Here is a 19,930-nt window from a genome sequence, read left to right as displayed (position 1 = left end):
ACGAGATAGACTTTCTAATTGGTCGAGCAGAGTCACATGACTGCACGCAACCGGCACGTAAAATACAACCAGCAGGGTTGCCAGATACACATTGCGTTTTAAAATCTAAACACACACAAAAACCCTCACATTTCTTTGCTGAAAACATCCCAATCTGGCAACAATTACTTGTCGCCTCGTTTCTGCAGCATGCCGGTTCAAACAGATGCAGTGGTGTTTGTTTCATTCTTCACCAGCCAACACACACACACACACACACACACACACACACACACACACACACACACACACACACAGTTCAACGAATGTCCAGCAGAGGGCAACAGTTTCATGGGAAGTGACTTGATATTTTTAGTCTAACAAGAAAGTTTTAATCTGAATTTAACTATTTCAATTAGTTTTATTCAATTTTTAGTCCACTAAGTTATAATTTAAATGTGTCATGTCCTGCAGACTGTTTCCTTTTACCCCACTGAGTTTCATCTGGATCGGATCCGGATTCCTGCAGTTCTTTGTGATTTTTGGAAAAAATGTTGGTGCCCCTGCATTTGGACCTACTGTGTGTTATTAATGGGGATAAAATCTTCCAATCATAGTATCATGATCAGGATCATTGATCCATAAAACCAATTGGTTACATACATTTTCATTTTCAACATAATATCTACAGTATTCTACAATTGAATAAAATAAATAAAAAAATAAATGATAAGATCCTGAAGTATAGGCTTGCTTATATCGGAGATTTTAGATGCAGTCGATAAAATCCGATTTTCGTTTTCTGGCTGATATCGGACCGATATCCAATATCAATATCGTATCCGGACACCCCTAGTTTTTATGCTAGTTTTAGTGACCCTGCCTTCATTAGCTGACATAAACTGGGTCTGACTGTGCGTTCCGTTTGGTACATGTCAGAAAACATAACTGCAGTTTTAATGCGTTGTTGTCAGTGGTTTGGCCCTTGTTCGTGACTGGATACATGTTCAGATTCAGGTTGTTGGATCACCAGGTACTGGTTTCGTCACCCAGTGACCTTCAGTCTGTGTGGGACTGGGATAACTTGATAAGATAAATAAGTGAAATGAAACACTCTTTACATTTTCCATTTATTCTCAAAACTACAACACAAAAACAGATTAGTGTCTACTTTATATAAAAGCTCCTCTATAAAACAACATATAGAGGATTATTTTAATATAAATAACGAGTTTGTAGGTCAACGTTTAGACATGAAATCACATTTACTTATATGTACAAACACAAGACGATAGTGACAGGGAGTTAAAATGCTTTTCACAGAATGTTTGAAACAACGTGGCTTCTGCAAAGGCCAAAGTTGTAAAAGCAACAAATTGTCCTTTAGATTCCTTCCAGTCTCATAAAGTGCCACATTGTTCTGGAGAGGGGGGGTGGGGCAATAAAGAGCAGGTCACATGACCAAAAAGTATCACATCATGAGCTGCAGTCAATATCTACATGTTAAAACTTCAAACTATTCACTAAACAAGTGAATAGAGTCATGGAGAAGTTAGATCATCCTATTGTTTTTATCATGATCTGCCATTGGTGCCATTAGCTTAAATGTTGATGCTACATTGTTGTAACTTCATAATAACAGTAAAAGGTTTTACACCGTGCTACAGTTTTGTTTTAATACAACAACATAAAAGTTATACACTCAAAAATCAAATCATTACAGGAAAGGATGAGTTCATATTGAATTGTGTGCATGTGATCAGCGTTCCTTCATCTTAAAAGCTCCCAGGTTAGTTTTTTAATGCTGTAGTTGCAGTCTGGGAAAGTCCTGCTGACCCTCAGTATGATGTGCTTTGTTAACGTGACAGTTTGTAGAGTTGATGTTTGAAAGTGTTTGGTGCCATCAAAAGCGTTCACATCCTTCACGACTTGATCTCGATGACTTTGATGAAAGGCAGCGGTTTGTTGGATGATGTGGAAAGCTTGATTGGTTTACTGTAGGAACAAGAAAAATACGTTTATTTTATTTTACTTTTGAATAGTTCATATATTGTTTTTAACCAGTTTCAGTAACAAAGCAAGATACTAAAGGTGCGTCACACCGAACGCGACTGAAGTGCTGCAGTCACTTAAATCACCCCTGATGAGTCGCTAGCACACAGTGGTGCTTTTTGGTCACTCCATCACTTCATGGCTCCAGTGACGCGATCACCAGGGAAAAGTGTGTGTGTGTGTGTGTGTTTGTGTTGAGAAAGAGAGAGGGTTGATCACTTTTTTTCCTTCTTGCGCCACTTTTACGGTTTAAATGATCAACTTACAAAGATATTAAAGGATGACCTCACTCAGAACGTGTTATGATCAGTAGTTTCAGTGGTTTTCAAGAAGTTAACCGCTTTAATTTTTCCCCGATAAATTGAGGAAGTTGTACAGCCCTCCGCTGCAGCTGTCTGCACTGAAGCAGGAGGGAGCAGGGAGGGGCTGCTGCCGCGGCTCTACAGACAGTGAAAGACGGTAGAGTTGTCGCTTGAAGTCGCTTGAAAAGTTCAAATTTTTCAACTTTGAGCAACGAGGTCGCGCTTGACCTAGTCGCTCAAATCTCGCAAGTCACGTCGCTTGAAGGGAGATAACTTGAGGTTGCGTCATTTACATTGATTTTAATGTAATTTAGTCACTTCAGTTATGATTTGGTGTGGAAGCACCTTAAGGGTGTAAGAAAAAAAATCAATTTGCCAATATATTGCCATGTTTCTCCGGTCACTAGGTGTCATTCAACCACATCAAACCTTGTTAAACTACCTCACTCCTCAATGCATTTTAAATTGGAGGTTGATTGCACTTTAAACTCATAAAACACACTGGGCTCTTTTATGTGTTTGTGGTTACGCGTTTTAAGAATTTCAAAACTGAATAAGAATTAGAATCTGTTGTAGAAGCAATAGTTAAACTTTTTTCAAAAATGTAATTTGATAGTTTAAAAAAACATACCACTTGTTTTTTTTTTTTTTTTTTTTTTTTACAGTTAGCTACCACTTACTTGTTCTTGCAAATTAAAATGTATAATTATTGATATCGCAATATATGTCGATGTATATTGTATTTGTTTCCAGTATGGGGATATATCGTATCGTCAGATTCATGGCAATGCACACGCCTACAAGAGACATGCATGATAATCTGCACTGTGCAAAGTGTTCAGGTGAAACATCAGGTGAGCTACCTGTAGACAATCTGTGGATTGCGCTCTGTTGACAGGTATGAGTTTGTCTTTTGTCCCCCAAGGAAATAATCCATCTGGTCACGCATCTCTCGGTTCTGCACACAGGAAGAGTTCAGATGTTTAGGTTATCGTAAAGCAATACAGAAAAGGAAATGTGTCGATGTGAGGCATCTTATTGCTCCTCACTTTGTTTGACTAACTCAGTTGTTCAGCTGCATTTCATTTGTTTCCAATCCTCACCGTCTGTTTTCACACTAAGGTTCAGTGAACTTACAGAGAAGCTAGTAGTCTATGCTCACCTCTGCTTCCAGGAAGGCTACTTTCTCCTCCAGCTCTTTGATCACGCGGTCCCTCTCCTGGATCACCATGCGGGAGTTCTGGAGCTAAAATCGTATACAGACAGTCAAACACAATGAAACCTTGCACAAATATGACAGCAGGGACAGACGTTTGTCTTTAAACTTTAAACTTTAAAAAGTCTCACATGTGCGTCTCACCTGTTCAATCATGTGTCTGACTTTCCTCTGTTGGCTTTTCAACATGTCATCCAGATGGTGGATCTTTTCTTTTAAGATAGCCACTTCTTTCTCCAAATGCTCAGCCCTAAAAACACACACAAACCCCTTCAGAATACATTTCATTGCATAGATTTCATTTATTTGAATTAGGACATTACATATTCATCAATGTGTCAGCAAACAAGTCAACAAAATATGCCAGAGTAGGCAAAATAACTACATTTCATCCAATGTCCTAAGGCAGGTAAACCTGATATAAAGTTGAACAGTAACATTTAACATACAGTTAAGCAATACGGCACAATGAGACAAACATGATTAAATTGACTGATGACAGAAAAAATGATACCACATATACTATTTACACAATAAAAAAAACAACAGTCAGGAGTTAAAAGAGCCCAAGAAAAGGGTAAAATATTATCTATGGGTGCTTGACTGGTTTGTTTTCAACCAAATATTTGAGAACTGCTTTGAAAGTTGGGTAATTGCCACAGTTTCTGATGTTTTCTGAACGTGTATTCCATAACTTTGTGCCTCTGATAGACACCATTTGGCTAAATTTAGTCCAGCGCCTTTGTACCACACAGTGTCCTCTAGTTAAGGCTCTGGTCCTTATTCCAGAGTTAGTTTTTTTTGTTTTGGTTTTTTTACATATAAAATCCATTAAAGGTGGAGGGGCAAGCCCATTTAGAACTTCAAAAATTCCAGGAACATCTGATAACTTCTAGGGATGTCCCGATACAACTTTTTAATTTCCGATATGATACCGATTTTGCAGCCTTTTTTTTTTTTTGAATTTTTTTTTCTCTCTTTCTTTTCTTTGATAAAAAAAAAAAATACTTATTTTGTAGTGTGGAATGTTAGAAAAGGTTTGATCAAGTGATGTTACTCAAACAGAGAACAATAGTCAGCAACAGTAAGTATGAGAAAAACTGACCCATTTATTATTAACCAATTGGTTACATACATTTTAACCTTTAACATAATATCTACAGTATTCTACAATTGAATAAAAATAATAATAATCGTAAAATCCGTAAATTTGAATCCAATATTCGTTTTCAGGCTAATATCGGACCGATATCCGATATCGGATCAGGACACCCCTAATAACTTCCAAACTCCAATATGTTTTACTTAGTTAGAATATTATGATAATGATACTGTAAAGGCTTCTTGTCAAGAGTTTTCAAAGTTTTCTTAAACAGAGATTTAAGACTCAGTATATATACATACTACTGTATATTGTATGTTGGTCAGGTAGGCGTGTAATAATTAACTCACCTGTCCTCGCTGTGGCCTTCCGCTCTAATCTTCCGTAGTTCCTTCAGTTCATCCTCGCGGTTGCGGATGGTCTCCCTCAGGGTGGCGCTCTCTTTCTCCATCCCACCCAGCAGCCTCTGGAGCTCATCGATTCGCACGTCTTTCTTCTCGCTTGCTTGCTGAGTCATCTTTAACTTATCGTCCTGTTCACTCAGACGTTCGCTGAGCCGACTGCCTTCAGCCTGAAAAAGAAAGGGACATTTGTATTTGTTGGTAATACTTTCATATTGCACAATAACACATTCAGCGACACAAATAAAAGCTTGATATACATTTTTTTCCACCCACTTGTCACTGTAGCTTGAGTTTTTTTTAAAGAACTTTTACCTGTAGCTTCTCTCTCTCTTCCAGGTGCTTCTTCTCTGCTTCCTGCAGCTGTGCATATAAACGCTTACTGACCTCCCTTAGTTTGGCTCGTTCGGCCTCCTCATCTGCCTCCTGATGGACAGAAAAACAAGGTGTCAGAACAGTTAAATGTCAAAGAGACGAAAAGACAGACACACAGAACCGTTTCTAGCTATATGCGGGCTATGTAGTTTCATAGGGAACTACAAGCCACCACGAGACCCCAAAAAACCGAGTCACAGCCCTCACCTGAGGAAATTTTCATCTCTATTATGCAAGAATAAAATATGTAAGCTATAAGAATATAATAACCAGCATGCATACGTTTTTGAGTAGTTTTTTGTTTTCAAAAAATATTGTGATTTCTTTTTTTTTGCTTTTTTTTGCCAGACAAGGTGATTCGATTGAAATCATTTGTTAGTTTGCTCCCGGAATTCCCCCGTGATATCAGATGAATGTATCAACAAAGTAAAACCAGCTCTATGTACCCACTGCTGCTACTTCACATCCCACAATGCAACAACATTTCAATAAAGTAAATTATTTTTTATGAATTCATCTGTGAGGCTGAGACTATGAGTTTATCAATAGAAAATGATCAGACCTTTAAATAAACACATTTAAACACCCCAAATCTGTTTTATTTATTGACAAATGATAGTTTGTTTTCTTTGTATTCTCCTGTTTCATCATTATAATAATGAGTGTAGGTCGTTTAACTGGTAAAGTGTAACAGTTTGTGGACTACACAACTGTCTATGTAGTTTGGCATGCTGACGGCCCCTGAACATCATCTTTAAAAGGGCCCACCAACAAAGCTAGAGACGGCTCTAGACAGACAGACAAACGTTGGATGACCTAATATGAGATCTGGTTTTCATTTGTCCATGATGTGTGGGCTTGGCTGAAAACAGGCACGTCCATGTGCGTCACTGGAGCAGATGGATTATTTCCAATAATTACTGCATATTTCTGCTGCATTCGCGTGAGTGCACTGCTCTGTGACTCAGTCATATTTTGCCATAACGCATTAAAAAAAAATTACACAAAACATCGGTGTGAGCTTCGTGTTTGAACTTGACTTCAGTAGATGCAGAACATGCGTAACTTAGAGGCAGCAACAAAACTAATAAAGACTGAAGCATCTGTGGAATGAGGAGGGCCTGACATTAGTAACTCACAGAGTGAAAAGAACACAGTGTGATGAACCAGGGCTTCAACACGTTTTCTTTTTGCGCCCTTGGGCGCTAGGAGTGTATTTACAGTACTTGCTTAATGTCCTTTCAGTTCTTTCTTTTACTCGATATCACATCTCCATGTGACTGTTTAACCTCATTCTTCTCATTATTTGTGCCTCTGGGAGCCGATTGTTTTACACACATCGGATGAAAAACACATATTGTTAAGAGGAAAGCACACAATAATAATATGTAATAATATAAATCTGAGAACCATTAGAGAGAAACTCACACGCGTATTCTATGTACAAACGGTCCCTTACAGTTCGACTAGTTCTGGAGCAAATTTTTCATGCGTTTATCTTCTGTGCTATTTATTTGTTTTAAGAACATTTTAGTGTTATTTTGACACTGTAACTTATTTTGTGTACTGCTGTTTAACTTAACCATGGACGCCGTTGTAAAAAAAGATGATTAATCTCAATGTGGTCTCCTAAGGCTGCACGATTAATCAATATTAAATCAAAGTTGGATTGTTTATTGGGGGGATTTTTAAAAAGTTAAAATCGATTTTCCCGTAAACGTGTCATCAGGGCACGAGTCTCTCTCCCCAGGCCACCTTAGTAATTAGCGCTACCCAAGCAGAGAAAAACAATAACCATGGCGTAAACATGATTTCCGAGGGATTCATTTTTGGTTGGGCAGGTTGTTATTTTATCAATCCCAAAGGGAATTTAACATTCTTTGTTAAAGCTTTCCCGTTGCACTTTATTCCCGATACGTAACTTTGTTTTCACTTTTTTAAATAAAAGAAAATACTTGCAAGAACTCAATCAAAATTGAAATCGTAAATCAAGTTTTTAATGTAAAAAAAAATTATCGAGATTTGGTTTTGAACTAAAATCGTACAGTCTTAAAGTCTCTTAACTAAATAAAGGCTAATGAAAGACATATAATAAACTTGATGATTGACTTATTCTAAGGTACAGGACTTTGTGTGCTTCCTCACATGCACGTCAGCTTTAGCTCCTCCTTTTGGGGCAGAAGGAGGCGTAGTCTTCCTAAAGGGGATTCCAACTTTCCATCCGTTTGTGTGTGGCTAAAACAAAAACAAGGAGGGAGGACGTCAGCAAGAGGAGAAGAGTGCTGTAAGAGATTCAGATGTAAAAAGGTGGAGGACATTCCTTCAAGCAAACAGGATGTAAAGGAAACAATGGCCAGAACACAGGCCATTATAAAAACAGACGTACCTTGTTTTTTGCTGCCATCTGTTCTCTCAGTGTCTTCAGGCAATACCTCACCTGTGCAGAACATGAATAAAAATAATATTTAAGCTTTGTTTCTGGAAAATTTACACTAAAATAGGTTAAAAAAAAAAGCAGTTATATGGACTGCCTGTGGTCGGACTGACCTCCTGTATCTGTGAAACTTCATCTGAAAGCATCTTCAGGTTCTTCTGCTGCTCCTTCTGCTCGTCTCTACGGGCCCCCAAATACACCTGGGAAAAGATTGCGAGTTAAATACTTTTCACACAGTCAGACACATATTTGAAGTTGTTCGTCATGAAACAGCTGGTTCATCACACCTACCTTGATGACCTCCACCTGCTCCTCTGGTGTTTTCACAGGCTCTGGTGTCAGAGCTGACCGCTCACTGGGCGCTTGCACCACGGCAAAAGCTCGTCCGATTGGCTGCAGACAAGGGAGTATTTGCGTTAACAGTTTGCGTTTGGGAAATGGGTGGAGGGGGTGTGACGTGTTTCCAGAACCTTAAGCAAATATGAACGTGTGGGCGGACGATCCCGTGAGCATTGGATCATGTTTGTAGGTGGGATTTGAGCCAACAACCAAGAGAGTAAATCAACTAGTTATGAAACATCTGTGAGGAGTGTCTGCATGGATGATGCAATAAAGCAGGGGCTTCAAACTCATTTTAGTTTAGTACGGAGCAGTTTGATCTCTAGTGGGCCACAAATTTGATGTGAAAAAACAAGTAATTTCAACATTACTGTGTTCCAGTTCTATATATACATAAAATACTAAATATGTAAGAAACAAACAATATCCAAGCAATAAGTGATCGATATTAGCCCCAACAGGATCTTTACTTTAATGTTCCTACATTTTGTGACAAGTTCTATTTAATTAAGGGAAATATTAAGTAATCATTTGAGGAAAATTGAGGGATTTTGTAATAATTTTGAGTTTTTTCAACTGTTTCAGAATCAGAATTCCTTTCTTAACCAGGAAGGAAACTGCTTTTGTTACAGCCACTTAAGAAAAAAAAAAATCACAAATAAAAGAATAAAACATTTAACAAAGACGGAAGAAAGAATAAACATTAAATAAGTGTATAATTAAGTAAAAGACTGTTAAAAATAAGGATCAGATACACACACATTACAGTAGTAAAAAATAAAGTAAGATTATTATTGATAATAATAATAATAATAATATACAAATTATATACATATATGATACAGATATTTGTAAAAATAATACAAAATGTACAAATATGATGCAGATATGATAACAATGACTGCAATCATGCAATATAAAAACTGTTGAGTTTTCCCAGTTGCATTTACACAATGATTCATGTTTTCTCTGTCATTTTTACTTTCTCTTGCGGGCCGAATTAGATGCTCCAAAGGGCCGGATTTGGCCCCTCGGCCATGAGTTTGACACGTGCAATAAAGGATTTGAAGAAGAAAATGGGAATAATGAAACTAAAATCTCCAGATGTTCAGGAGTTAGTTACAGACTGAATTTACAGTCCAGATGTATAAACATCACAAATACTCATGAACAATCAGGACCTTTAGGAAGGGGAGGAGCTAGCTTTGCCCACACCACACACAGCAGAAAAAAAAGCAAGATGTTGCGTAACTTAGACTCTCTGGTGGTCCCGCTAATTTCTGTGGAACAATGGTTGTCTTCAGACTCTTGATTTGTGTGGGAAACACTAAAATGACCAGCAGCCGGGAGCAATGGCATGTTGGGTTCCAGTTTGTGGCTTTTAATGGCTGTTTAATGGATGCATGGGTGAAGATAATGAGAGTGATTTCTTCCTTTATCTCAACAACAACAGAAACAGGAACAAAACCAACAAAAGCTCCTGTTATTTTATCCAAAAGAATTAAGTATTAAAACACAAAAAGCTCCAAAAACTGGACTATATATAAATATCAAATAGTTACACACCCAGTTTTTTCCAACACATCTCACCTAGTTTTCATCACTTCTCGTCTTAAAGCCCTAATCAAAGCTAAGTAAAGCAGAACATTCTCACCTTGTCTCTGTGCTGCTCTGAGGTCCGGCCCCCTCGACTCTGGTCATGCAGTGTGAGTCTCAGCCGTCTGCACCTTTCCTAAAGGAGGTAACGAAGTGAGGAGATATTGTAAATCCACAGTTATGTGATGGAGAGCTTGTTTAGGGACTATTTTGAGGAGGAGAGAGAAAAAAGAGGAGGAGAGACTGAGTCATACAGAGACGGAGGGGGAAGGGGGGGCTGCTACCAGACGTCAGAGCGAAAGCAAAAGTTTTGGAGAGCTACACAGAGACAGATTGTTTGATTTAAATTGTGTGCTAAAGACGTCAGAGGGGCTCAGGCGGGGACCCTCCAGATGCTCACAGCCACTTAAAAACTGTGGCTGGATTTCTGGGAAAGAGGAAGGAAAATATGGTGTTAACAAGTGACAATATTTCCATGGCAACAAAACTTTACACTGAAAGGCAGAATGAACAATATAATGTATAGAGCAGAGATGGGAAAGTTTTATCACAGCGGGGCCACAAAAATGGGACTGTCAGATACAAGGGCCAAGTTATGAACATTCACATCAGCATTTAGAATAATGACCAATCAGACCATTAATACAATATTTTTGTAATCATGTTATGTGTTTTTGGAGTCGTTTTGTGTAATTTTCGGTTTTGTTTTTTACATGTTTTCTATTATTTTGGTATCTTGTATGTTTTTGTAGTCTTTTTGTGTATTTTTAATGCCGTTTTAAGTGTTACTGTTACTTAGTGTGTTTTTGTTGTTGTGTTGTGTGTTTAGGGAGTCAATTTGTGTATTTTGTTGTGGTTTTGTATAGTTTTCTGTCATTCTGTGTACTTTTGTTGTCATTTTGAATGCTTTTCTCTCTCATTCTGTGTGGTTTTGTAGTCAATTTGTGTTGTAGGAGTCATTTTTTTAATTTATTTTTTATGTTTTCTATTCTTTTTCAATAGTTTTGTGGTCGTCCTCTGAGTTTTTGGATGCAAATATTGGGTATTTTTCTGTCATTTTGTGTGTGTGTGCATTTTAAGTCATTTTCTACATTTACTTTTGGGGGCCACACAAAATGTGTGTGTGTGTGTGTGTGTGTGTGTGTGTGTCTGCACTGGGAAACCCCTATTGAACAATTGTGAGCGTGGGTTTGTAGGAACGCGGATGCTGGGCAGGGGGTCAGGAACGTTATATAACTGATCCCAGGCCACACAACTCATACTGTTTGTTTACCGTAGCCGTCGTCCTCATTTCAACAAAGACACATGCAAAGATAAAGCAACTGTAATTATAAACAAACACCGAATATCAAAAAGCGCACACACTGTTCCAAATGTTTAGATTAAAGATCTTTGTGTGTGGTTGTGTTTCCTCTATCAGTGGGTGTGACGTGCACAGCTGGATATTTATTCTTTGTATCTCATCCCAACATCTGTGCAGGAACTACTGCTGCACGGTTTTCTTTCAGTGCTTGTTTTCTTAACGTGTCTGTCTCAGCTGAATGGAAACTGTAGATTCATCCATTTATCCATTTAAAAAAATACTCTCTTATCCTGAGCACTGATTGGCTAATGGAGCCCATCCCAGTTACTGTAACTCAGATTTCATACGTACATTATGAGTACAGCCTTTTTTATGCAGTTTAAGACGTTTCTTGTCTTCATGTTAAATTCAGGCTTGTATATATTTAGGATTTTAAAAAGATAAAAGAAGTGAAATTTTACTAAAATAAAGTAAAATAAAGTTGCAGGGTAGTCTGATTGTGACACTTCTGCCATTTTATTGAAATAGTTGTACAGTAATTAGGCTATTTGTGTTTGTCTGTCCATGTCATAATATTTAAACTAAAGCACATTCAATTTTAATGCATTCACATTAGTAGGTTATGTATATATGCTTCATCTAAAATATAAACAATAAATAACAGTGTATCGGTCAACTTTAACAACATATTTGGTGCCCGTACTGTGCAAAAAATAAAAAAAATTTTTTAGCTAATTGATCCAAAGTTGTTGTTGATCAATGTTTTCACAGTAATGAAGTCAAATAATGGTACATTTTCTGCAGAAATTGAAATGAGTGAGTAAGGTGCTTTTTCTTCATCATGTGAGCTGGGTGCTCGGAATGATTTAGGTTCCGATTTGACACTTAAAGTAGAGCTGGGCGATATTTTTGGCCAATATTTATCAGTTGACAATGGTGACGGTTTTCTCACTAATATTGAAAAATCAATACATGCTTTTTTTTTTTTTTTTTTTAAACAACTTTTAAATAAATATGGGATTTTTTCTTTTACTGACGTTGATTTAGTTTTCTTATTTTGCACAGATTGTGTTTAAGGTAGAATACATACAGTAGTGAATCATATTAAAAGTAGGGTTAAGGTGTTAATTCTATGTGACCTCAAAAAAGCTGGGGGGGGGGAGGGGTCTATGTATATATCGGTATCGGTAAATATCGTAAATTGAATGTTGGATAATGCCATCATATTGAATACCGAGTTAAAAAAAAGCTAATTGAACATCTCTAATTTACTGTAACACCAAAAAAAGTGAATATGCACTACTTTTTCCCTAAACACATAAAATGATGACTTGAGCAATTAATTTTGGAAAAGACACCAGACTGTTAGACAGTTTCCAAATTGAGTCCCTGCAGAATCCATATGGATCTTATCTCGACAGAGGAAATGAAGTAGTTTGTTACGTAATGACATGATATAGAGAAAGAGAGAGAGAGAGTGTGTGTGTGTGACCTTCAGATTAGCTGGTAACCATAGCAACATGTCAAAGTCAATAGATTAAAAACGAAACTGAGATTAGCCGGAGAGAAGTGAACCGACAGAGGAACAAAGAAGGAGTGAATAGTTGTGGTTTTCCTCCAACGACAAAGTCAGGGAAGTTGAAACTAAAAGTTTGCCTCTTTTAAAACTATCTTTCCTCTCAGATTGCAGAGTGGTGAATGCTGGGAAAAGGATACAACGATTAGAGAGGAAAAGAGAGATGGGCCTCGAACACTGCACAGGTTGTTTCAAGGAAATCCATCTTTGGGCAAATTCTCCTTCCATTCACAGACAACCAAAGACTGTTCTTTCTGTTTATGTCCCTGACATGCAAATATTCTGCCTGCGACGCTTTCAAAGGTAACCTGTAACCCTAGACTTCCCGGGAACACAGACAAAAGGCCTCGGAAAAAATTGTGGACAGTGACGCACACGTGAAAATACACCCGAAACACACAGGCACAGGCCTAAAGTCCATAAAAGCTTTCTATTGACTGAAACATGAAACCTAGCACACAGCTAGGTGTACAACAAAAGACAAAGGATCAGGTGGCGCTGCAGCTGATGGGCTATAAGAGGATACAGCAGTGTCTCTCAAATGGGGGTACGTGTACCCCTAGGGGTACATGATGGCTCTACAGGGTCAGAGAGAGAGAGAGAGAGAGAGAAAATTAACAAATAAAGTGTTAGTCTTGGTCTCACCCCAGGGGTGAGATGACCACAAATGATCAAATCTATAGAAATAAATCTATTTAGGAGCCACTAAAACTAGTGTTTTTCAACCATGGGGTTGGGACCCCATATGGGCTCGCCTGAAGTTTAAAAGGGGTTGCTTAAAATTTCTAAAAAATGTAAATAGATTTTGGAAATGTTTATATTATTATTCTTTTTTTTATATGCAGTAAAAAAAAAAAAATCTGAGTTCAAGCACGATTAAGAACTAATTCTAGAAAAAAAAATGTCTTTGAGGTTGCCAGAAATTCTTGATCTCAAAATGAGGTCACGATCCAAAGAAGGTTGGGAACCACTGCTTAAAATACTGTTTCATTCACTTATTTACAAATGTAGATTCTTTAAAATGTGTGTTATCAATTATTCATTCCATTACTACACTCTATTGTTGTTTTGAAATAGTTTTCTAAGCAAAATGTTGTAGTCAGACAAAGGGGGTACAGTACCTTTTTGGCTCATGTACCCCCCTTTCACTTACTTTGGAATGCATGTACCCGCTTTTCTCTGACTACAAAATTTTGTTCAGAATTCCATGATAAACATCTACAGATCATAATGAGTGAAAACTCACATATTAAAGAATCTAATTTTGTAAATAAGTGAATGAAACAGTATTTAGTGCATCCTGAATAGATTTATTTCTATAGTTTTAATCATTTCCGGTCATTTCCCTCCTGATGTGGACCCAAGACTGACCTTTGTATTTTCAGTTTTTATCATCACTTAGTGTGTTTTTAGTGTAATTTTGTGTATTTTGTTGTTGTTTGTCTGTTCTATTTTTTTCTCTTATTTTGAGTTTTTTTTGGTATTATTTACATTATTCTCTCTCAGTGTGTGTGTTTGGTTGTTTCTTATGTCGTTTTGTATGTTTCTCTGTTATTTTTGTGGATTTTGTACTGATCTTGTGTATTTTTCTCTCATTTAGTGTGTCTTTGTTGTCATTCTGTGTGTTGCTTTGCATAGAATGCTACAGTCAAACAGGCAAAGCTTCTTCATTAACCATTATAATTGGATCAGGCTTGAAAACATCCAAACTATGATGACAGTAGCATCTGCAGGTATGTAACTGTAAGCAGTTAAACCTTCAGGTGCTCCTGCATTCTTCAGGTGTGTATGTGTGAGTGTGTGTGTGTGTGTGTGTGTGCGTGTAGACGTCGTAACGATTTAAATCGCTGTGTTCTTTCACTGCTTTCTCACATGTGCGGCACATAACAGCTTTTATCTGAGATAAAAAGAACATTAAGCACAGATGCTAACACACAACAGGTGTGATGACAGGACAGATCAGCTGCAAATATTTAACAATATTATTCAGTTTTTGTTCTATCAAAAACACACAAAAACTTTCTAAATAAAGCCATGTATGCTTTACTCCATCTTTAAAATTCACTTCAGAGCATTATTGGTGAATTCGCTATCCAAATCCATGCATACATACAGTATATCTATACAAAGTGTATTCTTATAACACCTTATATTATAGTATTGTCATATGAAAAGTAGTTAGTATTATATGTTCATATGAAAAAAGGTCACATTAGTTATATTATATATACATATATAAACTTGTCCCACCACTGACTAGAATGCACCTGCTCTCTGGGGTGATGGTGGCTTTTTTTTGTTTTGTTTTGGGTTTTTTTTGCTGTTTTTTATTTTTGCAATCCCAGAATGCACCACTAGAGACCTCTGTTTTTAGAAAAAGAAAATGTAATAGTTATTTTGTACAATTATCCTGATTTGTTGTGTTAAACCTGGTTTCTATAATATCTTATTTTGTACAGTGTCATTATATATATATATATATAGTTTATTTTATTTGTGTTTTTAGCCTATACTTTTTCTGTTCTGTTTTGTTATTAATTATTGTTGATTGTTTGGTGTTGCAGAAATGCACAAATAAAATTACATTAATGTTTGTTCTTGCAAATGTTTCACTTCCCCAGTGCAACTGAGTCTAACTGTTCTAGAAATAAAAAATAAAATAAATAACAGAAGTAGGAAAAAAAATAAAGTATATAGAATTAAAAAAAAATAATTATAATTATTTGCTTTTGTTTTTTCATGACTGTTTTATTTAGATATTTATATAACATTTTTTTAATTAAAAAAAACAAAAAAAAAACATTTTATATGTATTTTTTTAAACAACTATTTTGATTGGATTATTGAATAAAAGAAATGATCAAAGACAGATATTCAGGTTCCTGTATAATGATATCTAAATCAGCACTGACTGTGCCTTTAGTCACAGTTGTAACACATAACAGACAAATGATATAATAACATGACAGAGCCTGCCTGTGAGTTGTAAACAGTCCACGCCAAACGTGTCATCATAGCTCGTGATGAGTGAATGCGCTTCTCAAGAAATCTGTCATCATCCAAATACAAACACTCCACGATGCTGTGTATCAAAGTGCCAAACTTTAGCGCCTTAGCCAAACAGACACACACACAACCTATTACGCCCATGGATGAATAATAAAGTAATAAAAGGTTAAATCAATCAATCTATTGACAGAAACAGAGAAACAATCTGTTAGTCTCACATTTGTTAAACTAAAATGTCTTTGGACTTTGGCTCAAGATGCACTTCTGAATGCACTTCTCAAGAAATGTGATATCATCCAAATAAAGATAAGCAAACACTCCATGATATATAACAAAGTTCCAACCTTCAGCACCTTAGTTAAATAGCCACACACGCAACCTGTAACTCCCACGGATAAATTCATAAAATGCTAAAAGGTCAAATCGATCAATTAATTGTCAAAACAGAGAGATAACCTCACATTTGTTAAACTACTGTAAATGCCTTTGTATTTTGGCTCTGGAATAATAACAATAATAATTCACATCCTTTATTAAACCTGACAGAAAAGGTTTGCAGGTTATTTTTAAAGAATAAGTCATGTTATTGATACTTTTCCCCCTTTTGAATAAAACTGTAGGTCTGAAGTGATATTTAAGAGGCTTGGCACATGACAAAAGAGAATGTCTAAAGAAAAGATGTATTAAAGTGTAAACGCTGTGGTTTTATTAAGAGAGAGAGCGGTAATTAAGAGATTGATGACTATAATTTATGCAAACTTCTAAATAACCATCTTTGGGTTTGTGTGTCCGTGTGTGCGTGAGTGAGTGGAGCTTCCGTGCTTATGAAAGTAACTCCTCTGCAGGTGTTTATTGTACGTGACGGTTGGCTCGTTCCCAGCCAGTGAGGTCAGTGTTCTGATTCAGAGGAAACGCACTGGGAATGTGCCCACAGGCTCCCATTCCCAGCCAGTAAGTGGGGGAAGTATCTCAGGCATTAACGCAGCATTAGTCCAAATAAAAACTGCTGACCCAGGGGAAAAGGACACAATGGGAGTTTGGAAGTTTGAGCCAATGTGCTCCTTGAGTTTTTTCAGTTTCTTTGATACATTAGGCTTATTCCCTCTGAATATCTCTGATAAGAAATGAAAAAAAATATTTTATGTCATTTTGTCTGACTTTCACTGTCCAATCAGATGTATTTACTTATTTATTTAGTCATTTATTTTAAAACGAACAAATATAAAAAAAAACAGATGAAAACAAAACAAATAAAAAAAATCTCAACAGAAATCTTCCATTACATAAAAAAAAGTCCATTTTAATATAATACATTCGATTAGTTCGACAAGGGATAGGAAGAAGCCTGTGCTCCTACCCCCATTCTACACCATCAACAACTGCACAATCCAATGAAATAAACTACAAATAAATACTCCAATCACGTTATTAAGAAACACAGAACAAAAACAATCAAAATAAAAGCACAGGCACCATTGACATCTGTGACTTTCACATTCTCTCAATGTATCATTAGTGTAGGTGTGTCAATACTGACTGAAGAAGTGGATTCAAATGTGTGTTCAGCCACACTTTAAAGTGTGAAAGGTGATAGATTACATGAAACCCAGTGACCGTACTGAGCACATTCCTGAGAACAGTTAAATCACTTTATTAGGTGTGTGTGTGTGTGTGTGTGTGTGTGTGTGTGTGTGTGTGTGTGTGTGTGTGTGTGTGTGTGTGTGTGTGTGTGTGTGTGTGTGTGTTGCCCTTTGAACTTCTTTTTACCAATCTTTACAGTTACACAACAGAAAGTGACATTCAGGTCTAGACCGACCGTTGACATAGATGTTCAACCTCACACTCAGATTGGGTTGCTCTACTCCACTGAGTCATGCTTTATTTAACAGGACCAGGCTGATGGTTTCACAGTAATCACCATGGAGGGTAAAAGTGCCATAAACAGACAATTTAACAGTTTGTTTTTCCAGGGTAGGCAGATCATTAACCCATTACAGAGGATGCCCCATATGCAGTGTGTGTGTGTGTGTGTGTGTGTGTGTGTGTGTCATGTGCAGCTGCTGAAGTGTGTAACCAAGCAAATCAAAGAACACTGAGTAGTTTAATCCTGATTCTTGTCTACATGCACAGGTGGTGCACACGTCACACACTGGCCTGCAGGCAAAGCTTTAATTAAATGGCCCTATCTAACTGCTCTGGATCTACAATATGTCACAACAAATGTCACATAAGCTCCTAAATGATGAAGGTAGGAAACACTTGTGACAGACACAGGTGTTACTTGGACTTAATTCTGTGTCTGTGTGTCACTGTTAGTACTTTAAAGAGTTTGAAGGTGGGGGGTAATACTTTAATTAGTGAAGAGCCATAGAAGAAGAAGAAGAAGAAGAAGAAGAAGAAGAAGAAGAAGAAGAAGAAGAAGAAGAAGAAGAAGAAGAAGAAGCCACTCATCATCATCATCATCATCATTATAAAATCACAAACACCATGTAAAGCAAAATAAAATAAATAGAAAATCCCCAGTTTTAGTTTTTAAAGTTTTGCAAATAGATTTTGTATTTATTTCTAAGAAAAAAAAATAAAAATAAAAAATCTTTCTAAAAAGAAGCAATAAAGTGTATAAAAATAAGAGTCCGCTTACCCCATACTCCTGGTTTCTAATGTCCTCAAACGTGCACAGACTCCTCGTACCTCCGTTCATCTTGAATAGAAATATAATAAATAGGACACAAATATATAAATAAATAAAGTTTGTGTGAGAGTTGCTCCTCAGTCGTCGGTAGTTGCTGTCGCTGTTGTCAGTCACTGAGGGTTTGAGTGTCCGTGTCTCTCTCTCTCTCTCTCTCTCTCTCTCTCTCTCTCTGGTTCTCACGTCACCACGAGAGGAGCGGTGCAAAAAAAAAAGCCCCCGCCTACTCATGGAGAAGCCCCGCCCCATTCCATTCTACCGAAACCGAAGTGACGGACGGTCAGTGAACATTGTTAATACAGGAGTTTGATTAAATTTTAAAGTTTACAATGGAACTTTTTAAAGGTCACCTAAAATATCAAATATGCAAACCAAATAATCCTTGTTTAATGTTAAGTGGTGCAAAATTAACTGATAGTAGTAATAAACATATATAAGAAAGGAAATCATTTTTCACAATAAAATCACACTCAGAGGAAAAGCAATTTGTAAATCACATTTTGAAAACATAAAGTAGAAAAAAAAAAGCTTGGTTATGTCCCTTTGAATTTTGTATATATAATACACTCAGGGAAGTACATGTACATATTAAAATCTAAATATACTGATAAGAGTGATACACTTTGTTTTAATGAAGCAGAAACGATTTTACATTTGTTTTATCATTGCCCATATACTGTACTTTACTTTTCTGAAATGCGATGAAGGATTTTATTTTCAACAGAACCAAAAACATGAATCAAAATTCTCCAAATTTTCATCTTTTCTTAATTGAGTTTAGTTATTACTTCAATACTTTAAAGTTTATGAAAAACAAAAAAAGGAGAAAGAACTCTGTTTCTGTATGAAGAACTGTTTCCTGTACCTCCAAGTAACATACTGTGATGCCTACTATTAGTTTTATTCTTATGTTTATTCTTTGTTACTTTTATGTTGTTTCACTGATTTGTAAACTTGCAATTTGTCAATAAAATTTGATTTCAAAAGTTTTAATTCAGCCTATTTTGAGGACGCACTGAGAGTCTCTGTCAGTTGTGTGACTTGTGTGTGTTCTGTAGTGTGAGAAACAACAACACAAACTGAGTAAATGTGATTGTGAGACTCTCATTACAGATTGATGAAACTGATTGAACGCTGCATGGCAGACGGTCTCAGTTTCAGAGCAGTGGAAAATGTGTGGATTTGTTTCAGGGATTTAACTTGGCAAGCAACTATGTGAAAGATTGTCTTACTTTATCTTTTCCCACGTTATTCTACTGCTGAGATTTTCTAATAATGAGACGGGCAACTGTTATCACAGCGGGGGCCACAAAAATGTGATTGTTTGACCTGAGGGCCACATCATCGTCAACATTCATGTCAGTATTTATAATAATGGCCAATGTGAGCATTAATAAAGGACAGAGCAAGGGTTTGTGTGCTTGTGTTGTGTGTTTTTGTGAGTATATTTGTAGTGGTCTTGTGTGTTTTTTGTTGTTTTTTTGAGGAATTATTTTTAATTACTGTCATTACTTTTATGTCTTTGTGTATATTTGTTTCCAAGCTGAAGTCCATGTG

General features: G+C 36.6%; 1 protein-coding gene across 1 annotated transcript; it reads right to left on the bottom strand.

Moving 5' to 3' along the window:
- Nucleotides 1–1,153: 1,153 nt before the first annotated feature.
- Nucleotides 1,154–18,513, bottom strand: tuft1a (tuftelin 1a). Its single transcript, XM_028471484.1, has 12 exons — nucleotides 18,326–18,513; nucleotides 9,855–9,932; nucleotides 8,153–8,254; nucleotides 7,975–8,061; nucleotides 7,814–7,864; nucleotides 7,573–7,662; nucleotides 5,368–5,478; nucleotides 5,002–5,222; nucleotides 3,694–3,799; nucleotides 3,496–3,579; nucleotides 3,197–3,291; nucleotides 1,154–1,974 (listed from the first exon to the last, which is right to left on the bottom strand). Exons 1-12 carry the CDS (start codon nucleotides 18,383–18,385, stop codon nucleotides 1,902–1,904), a joined length of 1,158 nt encoding a protein of 385 aa, XP_028327285.1. The 5' UTR covers nucleotides 18,386–18,513; the 3' UTR covers nucleotides 1,154–1,901.
- Between the last annotated feature and the right edge of the window lie 1,417 nt (nucleotides 18,514–19,930).

The sequence above is a fragment of the Gouania willdenowi genome, chromosome 16, assembly GCF_900634775.1.
Source record: "Gouania willdenowi chromosome 16, fGouWil2.1, whole genome shotgun sequence".
NCBI classification, from domain to species: domain Eukaryota; kingdom Metazoa; phylum Chordata; class Actinopteri; order Blenniiformes; family Gobiesocidae; genus Gouania; species Gouania willdenowi.
Note: the sequence above shows the minus strand (reverse complement) of the source record. Positions and strands in the feature narration are given on the sequence as shown.

Bases quoted from the DNA above. Each gene is read 5' to 3' on its own strand.
- tuft1a (XM_028471484.1), bottom strand. From the start codon at position 18,385: ATGAACGGAGGTACGAGGAGTCTGTGCACGTTTGAGGACATTAGAAAC. The intron at 8,255-9,854 runs GTGAGAATGTTC...CCTTGTCTGCAG, and splicing joins CAGAGCAGCACAGAGACAAG to CCAATCGGACGAGCTTTTGC. The intron at 3,580-3,693 runs GTGAGACGCACA...ATACGATTTTAG, and splicing joins TCAGACACATGATTGAACAG to CTCCAGAACTCCCGCATGGT.